Raw genomic sequence first — 21,017 nt, 5'->3', positions numbered from 1 at the left:
CCCCGCCACCCAGTCCAGAAAGTTGGAAAGATTGGGGGTCGCTGATCTAACCCACTTCACAGCCTGATGTTTATGGTCCAAAAATAAATCAGAAAAACTAAACTACACATTTTCTTCCTATCAGCCAGCATGACAAAATGTAAGTACATGTATGTATGTCTCTCAGAGGATAGAAATTTTCATGAAGTGAAAGGTATATGAAATAGATCAATTTTCATTAAAATGAAAGAAAGGAGGAGAGAGTTGGCAGAGAGTGTTGAGCTGCATACCTGTAATGTAGATGCTTTTGTAAATGTCTATTATTTTTGTAGCTTATATTAGAATGGGACAGAAGTTATGTGGACTGTTGTATAACTAAATTTAATAAATTTGGTAGAAATTAGTACAGTAGAAGGATTTGGTCATATAAATTCTGATTTTATTAAAAATACCTATAACTTTTTTTCAATACATTTCAAAATGTCTCAGAAAGAAGCAAATTATAGAATGAGGATTTGTGACAAATGTTTTCATCCTAGGAAGATGATATTTTGAATAAAGGGAAGGAACGGTGTCAGACAATAATGATGCCCCTCTCTAGATTAGATGAAACAGTATACTTACAGGAAGTTTAACCCATTTTTAAGATATTAAACAGATAAGATGACCATGCTAAATGCATAGAAAAGACAAAAAATTTCCTTGAACTGTAGTCCCCAATATTTGCCCCAAAGGGGCACATAGGAGATATTATGCTACCCTCAGGACATTGGTCCAACAGTCTTCGTGATTCCTACTCCAATTGATAAAGGGCTTTCTAAATATATATTAGGGCTAGATAACCTGCATTCCAAACTTCCAGATACTTTCTATAAAGCTTGAAAGGTACTTCAGTTGCAGTCACAAAATCACTAACATCCTGACTATAATATTATTCAAAATTCTGTTTCTATCTACATTGAGTTGAAGAATGGGAAAGTTTTTATCTAGGGATGTCATGGATGATTGTCTGATTGATATTCTGCCTTTGTATATAGTTAATGTTCAAGGTGGCAAATAATAGGACTTTTCCCCCTGAGTTTCCCATTCATATTAAAGTTGTTATTTGAAAGAATAAAAAGTAAAAAGAGATATCTTGCTTTGGTGTCATTTTTACAGCAACTTCGTTTGATTCAACCACATAAATTTTCTAAGCATACAGATGACAGCAAAACTCCTGCTAAGGATGTGAGTAATTTGGACTGCAATTCTATATATAACTTTCTTGGGAACATATGTCACTATGTTACTATCAATGGAAATCAGAGAGTTTCAGGACTGAGCCTAATGCATAGTTTAATCTTGTATGGAAGTACATCCCTATGCTTTTTAAAAATTTAACAGAGCAGCTGTAGCTGAGAATGAAAATCTAAACCTTATTTAGATTAAAGTCAGAAGTAAAAAAAGCAAAACAAAAATAAATATTAGTATATAAAAAATACGTAATTATTCACATTATAGTCCGTTTGATAAATCTATTTCAGTATTTATTAGTCAACTATTATATAGTTAATAAAAGTTGAAATAATTACAAAACATGCTATGGGAAAAAAATTAACTAGGGTGCAAAAATATTGTCAACTATCAACAACTAAGTTCAGATAACACTACGAATTCCACAGTTCAATCCTGAGCAACAAATATTCTATAGTCAACAAACTGATACCTTCATTTATATATGCAAATATACATGTGAAAGCGCAAGACTTACATATTTTCAGGTATGTTATAATGGTGAATTTTGTCTTCATAGGAAAACGTATTTCCTTAATTAAGTAAAACTGCATCAGCCACAAGTACATGAGAGGAATCATCTGTTAGAAAACATATTTTTTCATGACTACAAAGTTAAATTGAGATTTAGAAACCAAGAATAGACCCCATTTTGCAATCCTAGTTTGTAAATAAAGCAAAAAAATAGAACATCCATATTTTAATTTCTACTTAGACAAGCAATTATCCAATAGGAAAGAAATGATTACCGTATTTTTCGGATTATAAAACGCACCGGTGTATAAGACACACCAAGATTTCGAAGAGGTAAGCAAGGGAAAAAAAGTTTTTGCCCTCTCAGGCCCCCAGGAGCACTCTGCAGGCCTCCCAAACCCTCTGCACGCGCAGAGAGTTTGGGAGGCCTGCAGAGTGCTCCTGGGGGCTAAGGAGGGCAAAAACGTGATGCATGGGGGGTTTGGGAGGCCAAAAACAGGCCCGTTTTTCAGAAAAATGAGGGCATTTTTGCCTTCCCCAGCCCACAGGAACGCTCTGCAGGCCTCCCAAATCCTCTGCGTGCCCCATTTTTGCGAAAAATTGGTCCATTTTTTGCAAAAACAGGACGCTTTGGGACAGGGCTTTGGGAGGCGAAAAATGGCGGTATTCGGTGTATAAAACGCACCAACATTTCCACCCCCATTTAGGGGGGGAGTGCGTCTTATACTCCGAAAAATACAGTATGTTCATCCGATGCAAATATAACCAGTAGAAGCATAGAATTAGAAGGCTATTCAGTACATTTGAGTTGCCCAACCTTTCCTGCAGGGAGGGAGGGGACAGGGTCAGCACAAGCAGTGGGCCCACACATGCATTGCATGTGTTTGTCTGCTGCTCACACAAGTGGGGGACGCATGCATGTGCGTGCTCATCTGCCACTTCCTCAGCCTGGTTCCGTATGGCTCAAGGCCCGGTTGTGGGCCGGGGGTTTGGATCTCCTGCATTAAATAACCCAGCAAGATATGTAATTTTAGGGTCATTTTTCTCGCAAAAATATACCCAGGCTTAAAGGTGATATTGGATTGTTGTTGTTTTCTTCTTTTCAAAAAAAAAAAAATGGAAGAATGTCTGCCAGAAGACTTTTTGTAAAGATTCACCTCAAGCTTACAGGCACCCGGCTATAAAAAATGCAAGTAAAGGATATATGGCACAATCAAATTATCGAAAGCGAGCATTGGCAAGGCAAACAGCTTGCTCACAAAGGAGGCGTTCTTTTTATCAGGATGAAAAAAAGTCCACAGTGGTGGACAGAAAGGATCACAGTATGCCAAAGGTATAATATATTTCAGAATGCTGAAAAGAAAAGCCTGACAATAGTTAACATGCGCTTAATCATTTGTATTGTAATACAATGCAAGTTTTTGTTTTCATTATGGGATTCTGTTAAATAGATTGCATGTGTAAAATCAAATGATTTGAGAAAGAAACCTCTTTTTTTTAAACTGCATAGGTACTCCTCGACTTATACTCAGTCACTAAGGGAGCATTCAGTTACAACTTACCCCAAAAAGGAACTGATGACCCAGATTCTTCGGGAACATGGCGACATTTACGACCATTTGCACCATCAGACGGTCACGTGACCACATTTTATGATGGTTTACCTTACAAAAAAAACATGCTCATAGGGAACCAGTGGTTTGTTTAATGACCATAATGTTCTCTTATGGACTGCAGCATTTGCCTTACAGTCTTGGCATTGCTTAACAACTGTCACAAAAAAGACTACGGACATAAAACATACAACCAACCCATTTTATGACCGTAATGGGCAGGCTCCAATATGGTCCTATGTCGAGGACTACTTATATTCTTTTTTGTTCCATTTTTATTTCTATTTGATTCTTTTTTGCATGTTCTATTTTTTTCATTTTATTCCTTTATTTGTTCAATTTGTACTAACTTTTATCTTTTTTCATTGTAATTTTTAAATAAAATTACTATTTAAAAGGTTTCGGGGAAAATCAGACTTATCCACAGAGAAGAGCAGGACATAAGACACTTAATAGGAAGAAAGAATGTTAGAATGAAATCAAGTCTTGAGATGCTTGTCCAGATATATAGATACATACCAGTATATTTCTTTATACACTTACTTGCAAGTTAGCTACAAATTACATATATAATCATGCATCTCATGCTTTTTCAGTGCAATTAATTCACACTCTATATCCAGTCTGTGTTCGGATGGAACATAAACCTATCTGATCATATTTCAATAAACAGTATTTTAAAATAACTTTTTTTAAACTTCAGACTTTTTTAAACTTCAAAGGGAGGTGGCTTATGGGAAGTGAGAGATGGAGGAGAGGTACAGGCATTTCAGATGTTGCATATCTTTCCTTCCTCTAGGGATACAAAGACTGAGTTGAGTAGATCGTACTCTTTTTCTTCCTTTCTTCATTCCTCCCTCCTTTCTCTCTCCATATCTCCTTCCTTCTCCCCTTGCTTTCCATCCCACTCTCAGACTACCTTTACTGGATCTTATAGTGGATAGCCTGTTCATACTCTGTATTGTACAGTTGCAAACATGCATCTACCTTGTTTTGGTAATAGGTAGCCTGCTAATCCTAATCTGTGGGAAGTATTAGGTTGGGCCAGGTTAGATAACATCATATCTCCAAATAGTTTTTGTCCTACCATATTGTATTGTTTACAGTTTTAAATATGGGTAAACAACTATAATGTCCATAAGAAGCCTAATGCAAGGGATGGTGTTGGTAAATTCAAAGCTCATTTGAGAACATACTTTTGTTGTATTATCTTATTATTTGCATAATAAATCACAAATTTACTAATTTTAAATCAAGCAGGACAGTTCATTAACAGAACAAGAAGGTGGAAAAAAATGATTACAGTTTAGGGCATCTATGCCCTAAAAGATTAATATAGGAAGCTTTCTTAAATGTTGAGGTTGTTTATTTAGTGTTTATAATTGATTTAAATTAGTGAATAATTTGAGCAAGGCTGTTCTTATTTTATGAGTCTAATACTTAGACTTTCAGTTTTCATTAATTATTGTTAAATAATTCTCATACAGATGCCACCTTCAGTACATTTTGAAAAGTTATATTATGGAGAGCCTGAATTGAAAATTGAATCGGAGAACAAGCCAGAAATCATTTATGTAAGAGCCTGTTTGTTTTGCTTTGCTTTTCCTTGGTCTGACCCTATACAATTACATTTTAAATATGTTCCAAAGGGGACATGGTGGCTCAGTGGCTAAGACACTGAGCTTGTCGATTGAAAGGTCTGCAATGCAGCGGTTCAAATCCCTAATGCCGCATAATGGGGTGAACTCCCGTTACTTGTCGCAGCTTCTGCCAACTTAGCAGTTCAAAAGCATGTAAAAAATGCAAGTAGAAAAATAGGGACCACCTTTGGTGGGAAGGTAATAGCGTTCAATGCACCTTTGGTGTTTAGTCATGCCAGCCACATGACCATAGAGACATCTTCGGACAGTGCTGGCTCTTCGGCTTAGAAAGGGAGATGAGCACCACCCCCTAGAGTCCGGAACGACTAACACATATGTGCGAGGGGAACCTTTACCTTTATCTTATGTTCCAAAGGAGGAATGGGAGCTGTTTTCAAAAGCCAAGAGGGCATTTGAGAATTTAGGGAATCTACCTGAGATAACTTTACATTGATTCTGATAGCGAAATTAAGCTTGGCCGAACAAAAGTGGGAGGGAATCTTCTTGAGTGGAAGAGTATGTCATGTTCGTTTTCTGGGGGTTCCCCCCCCCCTAAATCTTGATATATGCTTTGAGTAGATCCAGGTTGAAACAAATCAATCACTATTTTTGTAACTTGCACCAAAATCTACATACTCTGCAATCACACTTATTGAATAATCAAATGAATAGATCTTCAGTCAGTCAAAGTTTAATATAAAACATAAGCTAAGGAATAATAGAAACATCACTATTATTATTAGTGTAAATTATGTCTGTAGAACCAAAAAACAATGTTAATTGTGGAGTTTTTTGTCTTCTCTTAGTTTGGTGTCAACTCTGAAGCAAACCTGGCTGAAGCCATCTTGTGCTGCCTCATAGTTGCCACAAACTCTGAGAGGGGGAGGGGAGGCGGGGAGGCTTGCTAATAGTCAAAACAAAAAGTTTTCTTGTGGGAACCAAGGTGCCACCTGTCATCCCAACAGGTGGCAGTTGAGGGAGGAGAAGAGTGACCAAGCACCGTGCCAGCTACTCCTATTGGACAATGTGACCTGTGACATCTGGAGAGGGAAATATTTGCTCTTTTAACTATGGAAAAACCACGGGAACTTTCATTAGCTGTGCCGATATGATGTTTCCAATAAGCATGTTCTTTGAGGAATCTACCTGCCTTGGAGTTCTGATTTTAGCTGCTGCATTACTCAGAACACAAACACTTGGTTGTTTGCTTGTAGATATTTAATTACCCATCTAGGTAACATCAACAATATGAGTGAGTGTGGGATTTTCTCCCTTTTTATAGGCAGTAATTACCCTGCCAGTTTTAGTGAGATATGGTTTTTGCCATGGTAGTCCTTTGATTAGAATAGTATTTTCTGCTTCATTGGATAACAAAATACCTTCATGCAAACAACCAAATTTAGAGAGCACCAGTTCTAACTATAATTCCAAACTATGTTACATACGAGTTATATAAATTATTTTCTGTTAAGAGTGTTATTTATCTAAACCTAAGACATTAAACTAAAATTATAACTTAAAGCTAAATTGAAATAATGTAACACCTATTTAGCTATATATATTTATTTAATGTTCAAAAGTTAGCGAGTTACATTATATTAAGAGATGAAATTAAGATTTGATCTTGGTTACATAGTAGAATTTATCACCATTTAGAAAAGTTGAATTTTTATTAGAAAGCAGAGTTTGTATGTAGAAAATATCAGAATGTCTTGGGCCATTTTATCAGATAAAGGGAAAAATAAAACAAATTTCAACATCTGTATAAAAACCGCAATATAGTAAAATGTAGGCAATAGATTCTGTGGTCCCTTATCACACATTCATAGTCAAGTAGCATATTTTTTTTCGTGTCTGCCTGAAGAGCATTGAACTGAGTGTAACTCAAACATTTAACCTGTGTTAAGGCCCATCTCAGCTTGGATAGTATAATGTGGTTTAAGTATCTCACCATGCTAAACATAGAAGATGTGCCTCCTATGAAAGTACATTTTATCAAGAAGCTATCACTTTCACATGGCACTAAAATTGTCTGCTTATGTCTGGAGGGTCAATCCTATAGGGAAAAAAATTAACTTCAGCAATACTCGAAGATTAGGCAGATTTTTTAACTCAGTCTAATTGATCCTGTTTCACAGCAGAGGATAACATTAGAGAGCCAGCGTGGTACTTGGAGGATATTTCTTAAGAATTTGGATTGCACAATTTCTAATTTTAACAATTATCATAAGGGCCAACCTATGCTCTATACAAGAACTGGGCATATACTTATGACAGCTCTAATAAAAAGGTATTTCTGTTATGTAAAAAGTTTCAGTTGCTGAGGCTGATCTTTGGGTCTACTGAGTTATATAATCCAGATGTGCATTTCTCCCAACTGAAGCCTGAAATTCAATTCCAAGGCATCTGAAAACTTTGACCTGTTGAATTTGTGCCCATTTTATTGTCACCTGTAATTTTTGGGGCACTTAACAAATAGCAGAGAATGTATTGTTACTTCATAATCTGTGCAGTGGGTGGTGAATGATTTTGCCTAGACCAGTCTGGGACAGAATGACTTCATCATCCACATAAAGCACCATTGGGATATGTCTGTGTGCTAGCTTTGGTGGGAAAAAAATCAGCAGTGTTCTGACAGACCACTGGAGTTATGTCAGACTTGAATAAAATGAAACCAGAATGCAGTGGAATTGTTGCAAAAAACTAAATAGCAGAGAGAACAGAAAAGCTAAGACTGGAATACACCACTCTGTGTTGTTGTGAAGAATTTGAACAGTTAAAAGGTCATTCCCTGGTGATTTTAGGGGTGATTGAGATGATTAATCAGGTGTTATATTATTGTGTATTTTTCCTTTAGTTTGTGTTCTATATTTTGTCGTCCTCTTTTACTTTTAAATAGTTACTAATTGCTTTATTCTATACTAGTATTTGGCCACAGTAAACTTTGACTCACTGACAAATAAATAAAGACTCAAACTGAGCTTGATTTTGGTAACTATGGACTACCCATATAGTTTTCTTGTATACAGAAATTGTATACTATTGTCTTCCTCTGGATATTGAATTTCCTCTTTCCTCACTAGAGAACTGACAACGTCCAACAAGGTCTCACTTCACTTCTGGGGAAGGAAACAAGAGATCAGTTGTAACTGGCTAGATGCTACCAATAGCTATAATGTTCTTGTTGTGATTGTTACTACTAAAAGATTTATTTAACATACTTGGAAGTAAACATTTCATTCACTTGTCTTTCTTTATTACATCCTTGCAACAAAGAAGTTTTCATTACAGATAATATAGCATAATGTTACTCAATTAGGTACATCCAACTTTCTAAAATTCTGCTTTGAAATGTTCTTTATTTTTATTACTTAATGACTCATCTGTCTTGATGTTTGGTTTATCAGAAATACTGTATATTCTGTCTTTAATGAAAAAAAGACAGTCCCTAAACAGTTACGGTGGTGTAATTAGCACATGCTCAAAAGAATTAACCATTGTCAGTTAATTATGTTACTGCACTTATGCTAACTAGTCTAACTGGGGGGAAAAAGAATATTAGCATTTGAAAGTACTATTTTAGAGTCACTTTGGAGATTGATGTTAAGTAGCGTTATGGAAAAGAAAACAACTGGCATCCAGAAAATAATGCAAAACAAACATTTTAGAATAACTTAAGAATCATTTGCATCATAAAATGCATAATAACCAGAGATTAAAATAAATGTTGTTTGCATTTCCAGAGTCCATTTGAAATGTAAATGTGATAGTAAATCTTTGTTGCTTTTCTACATATAGTACACCCAGGAAACCTTGAAGAAAGAATTACAATTCTTTATTGGCTAGCATCAAATTAGGAGGAGAATTCTTTTTTTTTTTTAATACTTCTTAGTAACTGATAGTCTACAAGGAAAAAAGTTTCTTGCATTGGGAGGGGGCACATTTTTGTAACATAGCAAATATCTCACCTCTTACCTGTTTGTATAAATGGAACAAACAGTTATTTCTAACCTGTAGTAGTTTCCAAGAGAGTAGATAAGGAAATATATAGTTATTCCTCCAATGCAAAAATTAAAGCGTGTGAATAATAAAAAGAAAAATCAAGGTGTGTGAATAATACATTTTAAGTTGAAGTTAATTATTTAGGACTTGAATGCTACTTCTTTATAACCAAAGTGTTTTACTGCAGATTATATCATCTGATAGTGAAACTGAAGATCTGCCAAAGGATGAATTGTTTGCAGGATGTGCTTTAATGAAAAAAGGTAATGTTGATGTTGAATTCTGAATTTCTTGCATGTGGATTAAAGCTAACAATCTTTACCTACAGATATTGTTTTACATTCCGAATGCACCGAAGGTGGGGGAGAGAGGTTATTGGATGAAAGATTGCAGAATTTGGGAATTTTCATTTTTTTTGTTTCATTGCTAATATCTGCTCTTTGAGTAAAAGGTAAAAAGAATTGAAGTACTAGGATACAGTATAATAAAAACACCAAAATGGCCATTAGAATGTGTTTACTGAATGAACTGCAGAGAACTCTTTATGCCTGTATTGTAGATGGCAACCAAAATTATAATAGGCATATTCTAATATGGTATGCATTGCATTTAAAATAGTATTGCTGTATGGTATTAAAGGGGGAAGGAAAAGTTTTTCCTTCTAATAACATTGACTGATCACGAATGAAAGACATCGCTAAAAGGTTTCTAGTAATCTCTGCCCTGCAGCAGTTAGACAACAACAGTTAGACACTATTCTCATAGTGTAATATTTAATGGAGGTGGGGGGTTTTGTTTTGCACATTCTGTAATTGTACTATGGAAAACCTCTTTCAAATTGTGAACTTTCACATGAGACTTTTCATGTTCTAAATAACTGGAAATCATAATGAGCTCGTGTTGGTCAAGCCATAACCAAGTTCAAATTCTTGTACCATTTATCGGCTAACATAACCAATTAACACATAACTATATTTTCCACTCATATTTTCAAAACTCCAGCTTCCAGAAAGTTCTCCAGTTTTCTTATCCTGCCCATGATTAATAACTTTTTTTATTATTGTCTTAAATGTTTAAACCACATGAAGAAAAACAGGAACAGTGTGAAGAAACAGCTGACAGTTTCCTTGGTCTACACAAGCATGGAAAATCTAAAAAAAGGCATATGCTATCCGCAAACTCAAAAAGGTGAGTGTACTGGAACACTTGGTAGACAAATTCTGGATTTCTGCTATTAGCACTATTTAATATTAGCATAGGATTCAGGAGAATCAATCAAGTCCAACTCAGCCACAGAACTGTGCTACATGGCTTTGACTGGTTACTCAGCCCAATCTACTGCACAGAGTAGAAAAAAATAGGACAATGTAATGCAACTGGAACATACTGGAATCCGGAAGAGAGCAGCTGGTCGGTGCGCATGCGCGTGGCAGCCAGCTGCCCTTTCAGGTTCTGTCACGCGCATGCTCACCAGACAGCTGGTCCAGCGTGCATGCGCACCAGCCAGCTGCTCTCTTCCAGGTTCCGTTGCGCACACGTACCAGCCAGCTGCTCTTCACAGAAAGACCATGTGGCCAGCGTGCGTGCACACGATGAAATCCGGAAGAGCAGCTGGCGATGGCGCGTGTGCCCACAGAGTGTGCTCTGTGTGCCACATCTGGCATGCGTACCATAGGTTCGTCATCACGGTGCTGGAGGAGAGGCAGGATATGAAATTAATGAATAAGTGAAATACATACTCTATATAACAGTGCAATATTTTTAATGACAAGGAAGACCAAAGTGAAGGTATTATTTTAATTGCATATAATAAACATGGTTAAAATAATAATTTGCTTAACATTGGTAAATACATAAAGTATCACATACATGCATATTAGAAAAGCATCAATCTAATTAATATTCTGCTAGATCAGAGGTAAACATGCTTTGAAATATAAGGACTCAAGCAGAATTTTCCATTAAGTTATTTCTGATTGTACAAAAAGTTATGATTACTTATTAATTAGAATTGTGATTAATTTTAAAAAATAGATATAGGGATATAATAAATTAGTACATGATTCATATTAAATTATTTTTAAAACTGTTGATGCTTTGTCTTGATGCATGTTAATTCTCAGTGCAGTTAAAGCCAGATTTCAATTTTATTTGTTGAAAGCATCACTAACCATGCATGTTCATAAAGCAATTTCTTTGGAAGTCATGCATGAATGCTATGACTACTCACACGTCCTCAAGAGTTTGCAGTATACATATGAGCATGTCTTCCTCCAGAAAAAAAGAAAAAGGGATGATAGAATAGAAAGGGTAAGCACTCCCACTTTTTCAGGAGACCTATGGCAACAACTTATTGTTATTCAGTTACTTCTTTATTACCCAGTAGATATCATTTTGCTAGTTTCCAAATAATTTCTTTGGATTCTTAGGAGTTCTGTCATTAATATTTATATACCTTGCCTTCTATTGCTTCTTCTTTTGTATTATTGTATCTGTTTTGGCCAAGCATCTGTATCTTCTCCAGTGAATCTTATTATATATATATATATATATATATATATATATATATAGATATAGATATAGATATAGATATAGATATAGATATAGATATAGATAGATATAGATATAGATATAGATATAGATATAGATATAGATATAGATATAGATATATAGATATATAGATATATATAGATATATATAGATATATATATAGATAAAATTAGTTACTTTGGACTAGTCACTTTCTCTCAGCCCAACTCACAGAGTTGTATAGTTGTGGGGGAAAATAGGAGGAAGATAGGGTAGGTATGTTTGCTGTCATGAGTTATTTATAAAAGGAATAAATATGAGATTAAAATATAAAATAAAATAATAAAAACTACTTCTCTACATATTTGCTTTGGGCTGACATTAGATATAATCTTGAGTTTTGGTTTGTTGGCTTTATTGAGAACCAGTTTTGCATTATGTTCTTTTACCTTTAATAAAAGATTCCTTAAGTCTTCCTCATTTCCAGGCAACAAAGTAATTTCAAATGAAGTCATTTTTTCTCCCAATAATTTTAATTCCAACTTTTATTTTATTTTATTTTATTTTGCCTCTCTCATGATCTTTTTGGTTGTTGTTGTTTTTATTTAAAAAGTCATAGAGTGTATGTGCTGGAGGCCATACCCCCCCCCCCAAAAAAATGGGTCAGGTCAAGAAAAGAAAAAGTGGATAAAACAGAGCAAAAACCCGGTTTTCCTTTTATTTTAAATTGAATTTTAATCACAGCATGTTATTGAATATAGTTAATATAATTATAGGCAATTTTAAAAAAAATATCTTCCACTCTTACAATTCTTCAGCCAGTTTTGAAAAGCTCCGAAGATCTTAGGTTGAGACCCCCCTGAACTTCTGTATTGCTTGCCTAAAAGTAATGAAAAATTTAATCCTTGATAAAAGAGGCACAATAAAATATAGATATTTCTTTGTTTTTTTTAGTAATAGTTAGTACCTAAAAGATTGAAAACTTCTATTATGCCCCACTTGATTTTACAGAGAGCTAAATTTTTGTGATTAACCTGGCATCCTATAGACAAGAAGTATTGTGCATTGAAAATGTAAACAGATTGAGAAAATGATCTGGATTTGTAAATTGCAGTTGCAAAGCTCACTGAGAAATCTTTGAACAGGCAATACAATACCAATCCAAGTGACCTAACAATCTTCACAGAGTCCTCAGAAATGTAAATAATATTGCAGGGATTGTTCTAAAACCTAGTGTTCTACTGAGATAAATATAGCAACTTAAACCCAATCAGATTATTTGTTAATTTGGCTTAGTGTTCATTGAATAACAGGAGCTGTCTAGAGTATTAAATAGAGATGGTTTAAAAGTGCACAATCTGATCCTTTTAATTAGAATTTAATGTTGGGTTTTTAATGTTCTTATCTGCTTACATTGGGTGTAATGCAACATTTGTAATGTAATATTTGTAATGATGTCTATGGTGTTTCTATTCAGTAGGTCCACAGAAGCTACAAAAGAAGACAAAGATCAAGTCTTTATTGTGGAAGAGAAATCAGTTGAAATTTCACACCTAAGTGAAAATTCCCAGAGCATCACTAAAGCCAAGATGATTCAGACATTAACATCTCGTATCAAGTGAGTGGTCATAAAGACTCTAAGTTTATAAAATATATAAAGGAATGTAAATTTACTTTAGTCAGTGTGTGTCATTGTAAACAGTGCAAAGTCATATTTTGGGCTGAATTTCACACCAGTTGAAATGGCCACTTAAAAGTATAGTTGCATTCTGTGGAATCAGTATTGAAGAATACTTTATATAAAATTCTCTAGTGACTTATTTCAGTAAGAGCGACAATTAAAATTGGGGTAGAGGGAGGTATTGTACCTTTGTATTTTACTGAATAGGCAATCAAAAGAATTATGTTTTCAGACAGACATGATAATTTGAACAGCGCATTTTTGAAAAAGCACAATTGTACTTTTTTGTTAAACTCTGTTGCATTACCCACTCTATTTTGGACCTATCATGCAAACAAGGAATCACTGCATTACAATACAGCCAGTCACAATGCAATATTAAGAGCTTATTCATTTTCCTCTAGAAGAAAAATCCTCCTGAGCTGCTAATTGCTCCCAGAGGTGCTAATTACCACACAGAACTCCTTTGGGATAGGAATAGAAACTCAGAAATTCATTTTTTCTTACACCTTTAAGTAAGAAAACAAATTGGTTAAATGGATTTTTAAAAGCAATTCATTTTTGCTTTAATATATTAATTCGTGGAAGTGTAGTTTTAAGGATTGGAATGTAAAAATGGCAATAATTTCAGTTGAATACAGGAATACCTAAACTCTGCAGTAAAATATATAGTGGATGTTTATCATCCAGGTTTCAATAAAGAACCCTGTGGCTCTTTAAGGCTAACAGATTTGTATGATATCACCATTTGTGAATGTTTTTATTTTATCAGTTGCATAAAATAGACTCTCATAAGTTAGAATAAATGGTACTAAGTCTGGATTCTGAGTCCCTCAGAATACCATTCTTACCACTAGAAAGAAGAAAGCATGTATGTACATATTTTCCCTTTAAAAAGAGAAGGCTTTCTCCTTCATGGAGTTTCTAGAACCATGTAATGACTGGCATGTATGGCTGCTTATTTTGCTGCAATGCTTTGTTTTCTTTTCAGAGAAATATTGCTCTATTTTTTACCTGAATGTGATAAATCAAGAGAACATATTGCATCCATGTGCCCGGAAGATGTTTTATCTATGTTCAAGGTGAGTGAACATTTAAGTTACATTAAAATAAATGGGTCAACACGTATGTGCCAATATCATATAGTTACTGGTAGTCTCACTCAACGCCATTTATTCATTCAAAGTTATAATGGTGCTGAATGAAGGGATTTATGACCTTGAAGTTCTATTGCAGCACCACTGTAGACATCAGAACAAAATTCAGGCATTGATAAACACTTTTTGCCATCCACCTACTTGCTGCCACTGGCTGCCCTTGCCACTACTGTATCAGCCGGGGCCTTCATTCACACTGCCTTTTGCATTGGTGCAGCCAGTGATGAGCTGACCAGGGCCTCCACATGTTGGCTAGGGCCTCCGTTTGTGAAAGGAGGACCTGGCTGTATAAAAAAGAAGACCCTAGCTGTGCTGGCACAAAAGAAGACTCCCATCTAGAAGGACATGTTCACCGCATGAAAGGAGAAGGACCTGGCCAACATGCAGAGGCCTTGGCCGGTGTGCAAAAGGAGGCCAAAAGGACAGAGATGTGGAAATAGATAGATGAGGAGAGTTGAAGTAGAGACGGTCCCTTACATTTTTACAAGAATGGTTTGGATCTGGGTGTGCTCTTACCTGGTGACAACACGAGATTCACTCAATGGCAGCAACTGGGATTGCCGGAACTTTGGCTTAATGACCCACACATCATGGGGTTGCAGTGGAAACTGGGATTGCCAGTATTGTCTTCACTAAGTCATGTGGTCATATGATGCCACACTTTATAACAACATTGCTTACTGATAACAATTCTGGTCCCAATTGCCATTGTAACGCAAGGACTATCTGTATTAAGATATCCCACCAAGTTTGGAACCAACTCCTCAGTGGGTAAGCAGCGTGCTATCTTTTCATCCAAGTCCTTAATAGAAATATTGAAGAACATGTCACTAAGTATTGGACTCCATTTGATACTCTGTCTAATTTGATGAGGTACAAGTGAAGAACTCGCTAGCATGACCCATAATTTTTGTAACTTCAGTTAGGTTTTTATGTAGACTTTTTCTAGCCTTCATTTTTTTCTCATTGGAATTATTTGTAATTATGCTTTTAATTTCTCCTTTTGTAGTCATTTACATCTATCAAGTTTATTTTCTTATTAGTTGCTTTTGTTAGCTTTACACGGTCATTTCCACCAGTATTCCTGCTACTTTCACTTCTTCAGTTAAGTCTTCCATTCTAATGAGCATCATGTAAAAGATGGGGTCTTATTTGGACCTTCCTCAACTTTCCAAAGGAGAAAGTTGTCAGTGAGGGAAACACCAGTATACTTCAGTTTTGAATATAGTTATACATAGTTCAGTGCTGAAATGAATAAGACTGTTCTGGACAGTGCAAACTGAAGGTTCAGAGACCTGATACAGACTGGATTGTAGCTATAACTTCCCATTTTTCTTTGAAGATTTATAATTTGTTATTGGAAGACACATCATATGTACCTTTACTTTCACTAGGCAGCTAAAAGTAGACATCAGCAACAGTTTTATTTGTCCTCGTTTTTATCTTGATGATGTTTACAACACTGCTTTGTTCATTCATTCTGAGTTTTTTTTAACATAGTAAGTACTTTTAGAATATATAATTCAAGACCTCCCCTTCTATTGCTTCTACTTCTTTCAAGCAAATGTCCTTCAGCAGCTGTATTTCAGCAGCTGATACTGCACCAAGTTTCTATTATACCTAGAAAATCATATTCGCTTTCTTATCTTAAGAGTTCAAACCAAAATTTCTGCTACCTGTTCTCTGAACTACTCAAAATTTCCACTACCAGTTCTCCAGCACCTGTCAGAACCTGGTGAATAGCACCCCTGGTTCAAACTCATCTTGTTCTGTATTCCGAGAGTTAATGCATAGCCAACAAATGCCCCGAACCTTATGCTCCAATTTTCTTTCTTATTTTTAATTCAATGTTTAAATAGTCACTATTTCCAATTCCACTTTTTTCTCTAGCACTTAAGCCTTTATCTAAAGTTCTTAATTCAGGGTTTTCATCTCCAATCCATGCATATTAAATTTAAAGCACTTCTAACCATAATCAAAGTCATTATGCTTTCCCCAAATACATTTTTGCCTTTTCTTCCTTTTTTTCTGAGGGAATTAAATCTATCTCCTGCTAGCACTTACCAGGAAACTCAGACATTTATCTCAGAAACAGACTCTTCGATTGGTATCATGTGTATAGCTAATCATTCATTTAAAGTCCTCCTAACCCTAACCAAATTGACTTATGCTTCAAACTTGCTTGTTTCAGTTTCAAATTCACTATCACAACTCCTTTATTGAGATATTCACTGTCCTGTTTTGCTTCTATTTTTCTTCTGAAAACTCGGAGCCTAAGAGAAACTGAAAATTGTTTCTGAATTCTAGTACTGCAGAAGATCATCTGTATCTCTTGCTTCCAATTGTTACCGTTATCCTCTGGGCTTCCTGATTTACTTGGCTCCTTTTTTTAACTATGAGTTTATGTTCTAATACCTTCTTTGTCTGAACCAATCATTCTCTCATTAGGTTGGTTACATACACTCAAAGCATAGCCCATCACTACTCCATCCTTTCACATATTCTTCAAGGACTGCTACAAAGTTTGTAGATTCTGCAAATATATGCCAGATTCTTCGGCAAGAGAACAAACCTGCTACAGGTATTGCATGTCACAACTGCAGATTTCTTTATCTTCATTTTTGTTTCTAAAGGCACATCAGGAAGGCTTCTAGTTCTTTCCTTCTTAGGCCCTCCAATATAGACTCTTACCTTAGAAGGAAAATTAGTTACGGATTCCTCCTTAGACTGCCTTGCAAATTTCCACTGGCAAACATCTGGCAGCTTAGTGAGCATAAACAGTTGCATATAGAATTTATTTTCCATAATTTGTTTGTTTCTTCAAAATTGGGGATGAAATTGAGCAATTAACCATGCTAAACTGTTTTGTTTGTAAAAATGTATATGCCACAAATTCACTATACTTGGCATGGGTTACAATATAAAACTATTAAAAAGTATAAAGACCTAAAAAGTAATTTAAAAAGGATAATTAATGTTATTGTAATTTTCAATTTTTTTCTAAGTCTCTTTGTGTATTTACTACATTGAAATCAGTAAATAAAGGCAAATCTTAGTTGCATGGCCCTTGAAAATCCATGTTGCTTGCTTTTAACAGAAATAACAATCTCTCTTTTTGATACAATAACCAAATGTTGATTTTATATTTTAAAAAATGCAGACAAGGCCTCTTAACTAAATTCAGATTCTCATACTAACTTTTATTTTATATTACTGTAATAGCCAATGCAATATTATTCCCCAGCTGTATTTCTGCTTATCTTAAGGAACCCACCATACCTAGGATCTTCTTGACAATGCAAATTGCAGGGTTGGTGATATGATCTCAGATTGGAACTGTGATATGTGTAACCTTAGTATTTGAAGCCCACTTTTATTTCATTTGTTACTTTTATTATTTCCATTCCATGTTTGTCCAAGACATTTTTAGATTCTCCTTTTGTTTGTATATGTTTTGGTGACTTTGAGGTAGTTTTGATTCCTGGTAACTACATATTGCAATTTTCTACATGCAATTTTCTTGAAAATATTTTTAGAAGTGATTTACCATTATATCTTTCTAGGGATGCCAAAAGTTAATCATCTGGCTTTTGTGGATATTGCAAGATAAGAACGTGGGTTTCCCAGCTCCTAGTCTAATACCTTAATCACTAGACCAAACGTTCTATATTAGGGTCTAATATGAATTTGATTCTTTCTGAAATATTTCTACTTCTGAAAGGCAAAACTATACGATTAAAGTCACTGTAGTTTGATTCTTTGTATGATTAAGCTATGTGATAACAATTTCTTATACTTATTTTTCTTTTTGTTCATTTTTTGTAAAAATAGTTAAAAAGACATTGGGATCACAGTAAGACTGTCGTTTTATCCATTGATCAGGTAAAATATAAAATATGACAAATATTTTCTGAACTGATTTTCATCATTGCTAATAGATATATTCTTGAAAAAAATAATAGTGAAATGCAATTCATAAGATTGTGTTGCTTCATAGTATGCTTAATACAAAAAGAATGTTCCTCATTACATATGTAAGACATTCAGCTGCTAGCATTGTTACAAATTCTGTTGGAATCTGTAGTTCCCTCGAATGGCCAGTTGCATAGTTGAAATATGTTTATGGTTGCTTTGGGGGCGATTGCAGTGTCTTGGATGTTATGCTATGGAGAACTCCTTCCATAGAGAAGTTGAGCAATTGTTTAAAAGGAGAAGGATAGTTTCCTTAATGCAGGAGTGTCAAATTTGCGTTGTCACGGCGTCATCACATGACATATCGGGACTTGTTTTCCCCTTTGCTAAACCGGGCGTGGCCAGCGTGTGACGCATCCGGCTCATGTAGATGGAAGAATGTTGCACAGTAGAATGTAAAATTTTGCTTAAAATTTGTAGTAAATTGCAAACATTTAAGCATATATTTCAGTATTTCTCACAGTATGAAAGACAACTTTCCAAAAAACTCCAGCGTCAAGAAGAACACTGCTTTCAAAAAGTCTATGCCATTGAAAAACAAATTCATCTACGCAAAGAACAAGTAAAAGCAACCCAAAAAAAGCTTGAACATCTTCGGAGAAATATAGCCATATTGCTATCAAGAATGAATCCCGTAAGTGCTATTATTCAATTGCAATATTATATGCAATTAAACTAAATTCTATTTCTGCAAAAGTTTTATTTCAGTATTATCATTCTATGTCACAGAAAATATGGTTTGTTTCAGTATTTCCAACAGGACTGCAATCCAAATGAGGCTTATAGGAACCCAAGGAAATATTTTTTTAAAGGTTTATGGACTATTTATGTTTTAGAATTATAAGCAATAGAAAATATTAAAGATGCCATTTATTTGGCAAATGCTGTTTCCACTGAAATATTAAGTAAGAAGGAATGTCTTTTCCCTGATCAGCAGCATACTTTAATTTAACCAATGAGATAAACATTAAAACTTAAATGATTAACCAAATTATTGGCAGATACTTCTGATGTCCATCTTTATGTATTAGTTGATACATAGAGTGATTTTTAAAACACTAGACAAGCTGATCCTTAAAATTCTTACTTACCGTGTTTCCCTGAAAATAAGACTCTGTCTTATATTTTTTTGAACCCTGAATAAGTGTTTGGCCTTATTGCCATGTGCTCAAAATCCCGATTAGGCTTAGTACCAGGGGATGTCTTATTTTGGGGGAAACAGGTTATTTTTATATAACAGTGTAACAAAATAAAATGGAATCCTAGATTATTCAATTCTTTTAATTTGAATATTACTGTTGATTCTATTAGAATTTTTAATACAAGTGATTCAGTCTTAGATAACTTTGCTCTAAAGCTGCACCATTATTTCACAGAAATAACAGACATTATACAATAAATTGTTTTAATATATTATTTTAAAAGATAAAATAATAAGATAAGGTATAAAATTATATAATTTCCAATATAAATTATATGCAACAGATCTATATATACAGGTCTTAATATATAGATCTCCAAATATACTCCAAAACACTAAAAAGCCACTCAGAAAAGGAAATAATGATTTGCAAAACAGGAGGGAGACTGAGGATGAAAATATTTTCCCTGGCTGTTATTTTTCTGATGGAGATTAGCCTTATTTAGGCTTTAAGGCTGAATAAAATATGCAATCCGTTATAACAATGAATGTGCTGTCCCACTCTGTAAGTTCTGGCTACATAGTTGGAACAACGGATGAAGCTATCCCCTAAGCCCTATTAATAATGAAAATTCAGATCCAAATAAATGTTCATATCTAGCATTACAAGATTAGGATAGAACACAGAAGTATCAGAGGTTGGGGATAGGGCAAGCATACATTATGCATAACCAAATGTCTGAACAAAAATTATTTTTTCCAGTGACTTTTTGTTTTTAAATTTTCCATTCTAAGAAAATCATTGCATACCACAGTTGCCTGTGATACACTGTTTTAGTCAAAGGGGCTATTTAGCTTAATTCTCTCTGGAGCTGTTACTATAACAGCAATGCATGTTTGCCGTCTGTTGTTTCAGAATCTTGTTATAAATAATCTGGAACATGTCGATACCATCCTGGAAGAATGTTTAAACCAAGAAATCACTCATCCATTGGTTCCTATAACTACTAACTTCCGACATAAGTGAATCTACGTTGTTGGATAAAGAAAATGGGAGAGTATGTAACGCTTTATAATGTATAATAAGATGCAGATATATATGCAGATAACAAAAGGTTAATAATCTACAGTTATTCTGCAGAAGTCTTCCATGTTAATAGTGATAACAATTAAAGTTCTAAGTTGCCTTTTATGTTATATTTTGAAATTATTGGAACCAGTCCATGAAGACCGTTTACTTTAAAGTATATGGGTGAAGTTTAGCAAGAAAATATTTGCTAAATGATTTGTATTCTATAGTCTATACTCTTTTGAATATTCTGTTGGAATTATTGTAAAAATTATTAAAATAATTTTGTTTACTTTTATTGTTTTGAAATAACTTCATGAACATTATATAACTTTTTTGCATGAAAATTGAAGTTTGTTATGACAAGTTATTAAAATTTACTACACCTCATAAATAAAGCTAATTTAAAGCTTGATTGACTGAAGTCATTGACATGTACTTATTAAGGGAAATATTTAATCCAAGGCAATTATTGAAAAGCATATCTA

The 21,017-nt window shown here is 34.5% G+C and overlaps 1 protein-coding gene across 1 annotated transcript in view; it reads left to right on the top strand.

Annotated features, from left to right (window-relative positions):
- MORC1 (MORC family CW-type zinc finger 1) overlaps positions 1-20,821 on the top strand; it is a 63,923-nt gene extending 43,102 nt beyond the window's left edge. Inside the window, exons 18-29 of the mRNA XM_087871537.1 lie at positions 1,138-1,206; positions 2,849-3,058; positions 4,826-4,912; positions 9,168-9,243; positions 10,069-10,168; positions 12,987-13,127; positions 14,182-14,272; positions 16,796-16,928; positions 17,911-17,921; positions 18,179-18,229; positions 18,690-18,953; positions 20,377-20,821. Of these exons, the coding sequence (XP_087727663.1) occupies positions 1,138-1,206; positions 2,849-3,058; positions 4,826-4,912; positions 9,168-9,243; positions 10,069-10,168; positions 12,987-13,127; positions 14,182-14,272; positions 16,796-16,928; positions 17,911-17,921; positions 18,179-18,229; positions 18,690-18,953; positions 20,377-20,487 (1,344 nt within the window). The 3' untranslated portion in view covers positions 20,488-20,821. The remainder of the gene's footprint in view (positions 1-1,137; positions 1,207-2,848; positions 3,059-4,825; positions 4,913-9,167; positions 9,244-10,068; positions 10,169-12,986; positions 13,128-14,181; positions 14,273-16,795; positions 16,929-17,910; positions 17,922-18,178; positions 18,230-18,689; positions 18,954-20,376) is intronic.
- The last annotated feature ends 196 nt before the right edge of the window (positions 20,822-21,017 follow it).

The sequence above is a fragment of the Pantherophis guttatus genome, chromosome 5 (genome assembly GCF_059756535.1).
Source record: "Pantherophis guttatus breed Tessera chromosome 5, ASM5975653v1, whole genome shotgun sequence".
Lineage (NCBI taxonomy): Eukaryota > Metazoa > Chordata > Lepidosauria > Squamata > Colubridae > Pantherophis > Pantherophis guttatus.
The sequence above is the reverse complement of the archived record's forward strand: the minus strand, read 5'-3'. Positions and strand labels throughout refer to the sequence as shown.